The sequence below is a fragment of the Musca vetustissima genome, unplaced genomic scaffold, assembly GCF_032173495.1.
Source record: "Musca vetustissima isolate MV318-11 ecotype Yass unplaced genomic scaffold, APGP_CSIRO_Mvet_v1 utg42242, whole genome shotgun sequence".
NCBI lineage: Eukaryota > Metazoa > Arthropoda > Insecta > Diptera > Muscidae > Musca > Musca vetustissima.
In genome coordinates, this window is record NW_026876457.1 from 112,617 (window position 1) to 118,273 (window position 5,657).

Sequence of the window (5,657 nt, forward strand, 5' to 3'; positions counted from 1 at the left end):
AAATTCATTAATTATTCCTCAAAGAATAGTTCTTGACAAAAATAAATTAATAATTGTTTTTCTTTATTTTAGTCAAAAACTTATTGTCAGCATGACAATTTAATTTCTATAACAATAATGTTGTTTTTGTAAAATATTTGTTGTTGTAACTGATGCATACACCTTATTAAATACACCTTGATTCTAGTAAATAATTGATTTTCATGTGATTGGATACTTAATACACAGGAAGATTACCCTTATAGAAACCACATTACAAGACACAAAAACATACCAATAGAGCTCTATTAGGGACTATTAGGAAACCGCTTCATTTTAGTAGAATTCTGTTTTTTTTTTAATTTCTTCAACTAAATCTTATCTTTTATTATTGTACCATATCATGGTATACCAACATTAAAATAAATCTATTGAATAAAAAGATATATAAATAAAAAAACTTATTAATAAAGTTAATAACGCATGGAAAAGCGCTAGACGCCAAGCTCTTGTGTTAGTTATATGTTTTACATCCGTTTACTTGTCGAATGCAACCCTGATCACAGAATTGTTTGGCACAACAATTCCGTTTTAGTGATGGGAGACCATTTCGATAACAAACGATAAAACTTGGTAGCATTTTTTACGATGACGTTACATATTGCTCTTTCTTTCTTTTTCTGACCACGTTCCCTGCGAGTTCGTATGAAATAAATATGAGCCTCACAATTTCCAAAAAACGCAAGGTAATTTTACAAAATTTTACCACAAATTTACAATAAATCACTGGAGAATTGTACAGCCCATGGATGTGTGTGAAAATTGAATGTGAAAAGTATGAAAATTCCATGATAAACAGTGAAACTATGAACTAACCTCAAACCCATGGCATGTCAATACAGTTTTTCCCGTTGATGTCTGTATTCACAGCAGCATTACTAATTAGTTTAAACAATGTGGATGACTGTTGATGGGTTGATGAGTCGAAAGTGATTTGTGTAAAGTTTGTTTTCATAGATTAAAGATTCGATGCCATGTGAAAATGCTGTGATGTATTAACGAGTGATTTGTATTGTTTCTTTTTTGTAGTTTGTTGCCGATGGCATGTTCAAGGCTGAATTGAACGAGTTCTTGACTCGTGAACTCGCCGAGGATGGTTACTCCGGTGTTGAGGTACGTGTGACTCCCGCCCGTACCGAAATCATCATCATGGCCACCAAGACCCAACAAGTTTTGGGTGAAAAGGGTCGTCGCATCCGTGAATTGACCGCTATGGTCCAAAAACGTTTCAACTTCGAACCTGGCCGTATTGAATTGTACGCTGAAAAGGTCGCCACCCGTGGTTTGTGCGCCATCGCCCAGGCTGAATCTCTCCGTTACAAGTTGACCGGTGGTTTGGCTGTCCGTCGTGCCTGCTATGGTGTCTTGCGTTTCATCATGGAATCCGGTGCCAAGGGCTGTGAAGTCGTCGTTTCCGGTAAATTGCGCGGTCAGCGTGCCAAGTCCATGAAATTCGTTGATGGTCTTATGATCCACTCTGGTGATCCATGCAACGATTACGTTGAAACCGCCACCCGTCACGTCTTGTTGCGTCAAGGTGTCTTGGGTATCAAGGTCAAGATTATGTTGCCTTATGATCCTAAGAACAAGATCGGTCCCAAGAAGCCATTGCCCGACAACGTTTCTGTTGTTGAACCTAAAGAAGAGAAGATCTATGAAACACCCGAAACAGAATACAAAATGCCTGTTGCTGCTCGCGTGCCCATCGGTGATGAAGCTCCTGCTTATTAAGAAAAACATCCATACAAGCTATTAGTTGTATGTAAAATGTGTAAGGGTCAGTGATGTTTTTGAATATTTCAAAAATAAACTTGCAGATATGAAACGTTTTTATTTAACAAGATAAACTTACAAAAAAACAACAATTATTTTGTGTTTATTAATTCAATGATGCCAAAGAGTGTGAGGTGTGGGCGGGATGGGCGGCGACAAAGGAGCATTATATTGCAAATATATACAAAATATTTTTCGTCAAGTAGCAATTGAATTTTGCAAAAAAAATGTTTGTAGATAACAAATTAATTTGTTTTAGTATACATTGCACAAAACTTGTTTAGAAGAAATGATTAATACCACCTCAAATGCTTAAAACCTAAACTATTAGCATCTACTTTGATATGAAAGAAACAAGTGACATTGTAGGCAGATTATCCAGCTTTTAGAAATATTTCAAAACATAAACATCCATTCTGGAATATACAAATTTAATTTTTTGCGAGTTGGGTTAATGATCCATGTTGCAGTGAAAACCATATTAGTAAGCAAAACTTCATATAGGTTGATAATTTGCATTGATAATTTAATGTCTGAACAGATTTTTGTTGTAGTAACTGATAATTCTACAGACTTTTATATCAAGGGTGTGGTTATTTATTTCATTTCCGGTTCCAAGCAATAAACAAATAATAACTTTGATTGTATACCCTTCATCACACTGTGGTACAGGGTATTATGCTTTTGTGCATATGTTTGTAACATGCAAAAAGAAATGAAATAAAACCATGAATCCTTCTGAGAAAATGCATAGAATCACATTCTGAGTTTTATGCCTGTCTATCAATGTAAAATTGTAGTAAACAAAGTACAGGTCGCATTTATTATCCGAATGAGATGAAATTTTGTACAGTTCATTTATTTGGCCCAAGGATGAACCCAGATTTTGTTATATCTCCCATATATACTTTTTATGTAAATGACGCACCAAACTCCCAAGGTTTGTCCAATTGAGACGAAATTTTGCATATATAGTTTCGCCCGATGTAGTCTAAATGATGCACCAAATACCCAACGTTTGTCCGATTGCTATGTAATGATGAATGGCGTAGCTAAATGAATTTGTGTATTAAGTTTTCCATAATTCCATTTAGATGTAGCTTCCAAAGGTATATAATTTCTTGCGATTTCATGAAATTGTGCGTTAAATACCAAAGTTTGTTCAAATCAGATTCAATATTGGACATCACGCTTTGCTGTGGTACCCCGAATGACGTAGTTATGTTTCAAATCGGTTTAAATTTGCATGTAACTTGATTTCATACAAATGATACACGAAAGACTCCGATTTACATGGAATTTTCCAATCAGAGTGACATGTGTGCGGATTTTTATACCCTTCACCACACTGTGGTACAGGGTATTATGTCTCTGTGCATATGTTTGTGACAGGCAAAAGGAATCGAGATAGACCCATGATTCCTTTTGAGAATAAGCATAGAATCACTTTCTCAGTCGATTTATGCATGCCCGTCTGTCCGTCCATCCATGTATTTTTGTGAACAAAGTACAGATCGCATTTATGATCTGATTTTGATGAAATTTGGCATATGCCACTTATTTGGCCCAAAGACGAACCTTACTGAATATATAGTTTCGTCCGATTTTTTGTAAATGGAGTAGGTACTAGAAGTTCATGGATATTGTAAATCTTATTGGCATTTAACCTTTTTTACAAAATAAAATATAAATAAAATGGTGCACCAAACGCTCAATATTATTCCGATTTAGACAATCCGATCAATATTTCATAAATCTCGTAAATAGATCGAACACCAGTGCCATTATTGTTCCGCCTCCATGCTTCACAATACTCTTGCAATACTGAGGCCTGAGTCTTTGATTTTTAGGTCTTCTGAACGCAAAATTGTTCGTGTCTGAGCATTAAATAAGTAACTTTAATTCATACGAAAACATAAACATTTCTTTACTGAGTGGATTTTATATGTGAACATGAACATCTTAACTTAAAATTAATGCAATAAATAAAGCAATATTTATGTGAAATCAATATAAAAAATTGTGATTGTTAAACAAAAGATATTGCAACCTCAAAGTGAAAAGTATCCAATATAAAAGTCGTTTTTAACAAGCAATTTTTTGGGATGGTTTATACTTAGTATGATATCATTCTACCTGTAAACCATTTTTCAGATTTGATATGCTTAAGATGTTATGACTTCTATTATTTTTCTCCAAAATACTCAATTATTTCTTTATAAGATTAAAATCCGGGGATTGAGCAAATGATTGAATCACTTTTTTACAATTATAAATAAAATCCATTCTCGAACGAACCGGAAAATGTTGTCCCCAATCCCTAATTTTTCAGAACTACATTTTAAGTTATCTTTTAGAATGTTGAAATAATAAATCTTTTCCATAATCCCGTCAATTAAAACGAGATTTTCTATTTCTGCAGCACTCATACCGACCCATACCACAGAGCCTTCTCCGTGCTTTACGGTGGGAATTGTGTGCTTAGGGTTCTCTGCTTAATTCGCCCTGCACCATATCTTACTTGATCCTTCTGACCCAAACAAGTTAAATTTGCTTTCATCAACAAAAATAACAGATTTCCAAAATGCAAAATTCTTTTTTTCGTGTTTCTGAACGAACTCCAATCGAGCTCGAGGCCGAATGGCCTTTTCCCGCTTTGTTTTTCGTTGAGATTTTTTGCAGCATGGTGAAGAACTTATTTTCTCTTGGCAATAGTTGTGTGGCGTCCCATGGTCTCAAATTTTCCCGATGACTATCCAAATAAGCAAACTCACGCGTAAAATGTAAAAATATTTCTGATGCAATATTTAACTTGGTATTCCATGAGAAGATTGAATTTAACCGTTATTAAGTTGTAAATAATATGGGTGGATATTTTTCGCTGTGAGGTTGCAATTGCTTATGTATGTTCAACAATAATTGTTTATTTTTATTGAATTTATTTCAATATTGGCTATTTTATTTCATTAATTTTATGTTAGGATAAAATAAATAAAGAAATAAATAAAATTCTATTCGTTAATTAACACGCTCTTATGTCATTTTTATCTAACTGTGAACCGACTTAAATCAATCATAGACATGTCATTCTTCATCCTATATGGACAGATATAGAATCGTTTGTTTGCAATTGGACAAAATTGGACAAAAGGAAGCTAATCTACATCTGAACCGATTTCAGCGAAACTTTTCACACAGTAGTGTATATTAACTTCAGTACGTTGTTCAAAATTGTGTGTCAATCGGTCATATTTTGGGGTTTTGGTGGACCGAAACTATATATGGGAGCTATATCTAAATCTGAACCGATTTCAATAAAACTTGACACACGTTATAGTAACATCAGTACGTTGTGCGAAATTGTGTGTCGATCGGCCATATTTTGGGGCTTTGGTGCACCATTTACTGAAAATCGGACGAAACTATATATGAAAGCTATATCTAAATCTGAACCGATTTCAGCGAAACTTTTCTCACAGTAGTGTATATTAACATCAGTACATTGTGCAAAATTTTGCGTCAATCGGCCATTTCGGACGAAACTATATGTAGGAGCTATATCTAAATCTGAACCGATTTTCATTAGGGTACGTCCTTAACCAAATAAATGAGCTGTGCCAAATTTCATCCAATTCGGATCATAAATGTGACCTGTACTTTATTTACAATTTAACATGGGCAGACGGACGGACGGACATGCATAAATCGACTCAGAAAGTGATTCTATGCTTATTCTCAAAAGTAACCATGTGTTTATCTCGTTTCCTTTTGCGTGTTATAAACATATCACCACAATGTGGTGAGGGGTATAAAAACCATGTGGATACTTTTGACTGTGTCTCACC

At 34.5% G+C, this 5,657-nt stretch overlaps 1 protein-coding gene across 1 annotated transcript; it reads left to right on the forward strand.

The window, feature by feature from the left end:
• The first annotated feature begins 642 nt into the window (after positions 1-642).
• On the forward strand, positions 643-1,810 carry LOC133321008 (small ribosomal subunit protein uS3). The gene is made up of 2 exons (XM_061530114.1): positions 643-725; positions 1,069-1,810. Exons 1-2 carry the CDS (start codon positions 696-698, stop codon positions 1,768-1,770), a joined length of 732 nt encoding a protein of 243 aa, XP_061386098.1. The 5' UTR covers positions 643-695; the 3' UTR covers positions 1,771-1,810.
• The last annotated feature ends 3,847 nt before the right edge of the window (positions 1,811-5,657 follow it).

Excerpts from the sequence above, each read along its gene's own strand:
- LOC133321008 (XM_061530114.1), top strand. The coding sequence starts at position 696 with ATGAGCCTCACAATTTCCAAAAAACGCAAG. Across the intron at positions 726-1,068 it reads CAATTTCCAAAAAACGCAAG|TTTGTTGCCGATGGCATGTT; the intron begins GTAATTTTACAA and ends TCTTTTTTGTAG.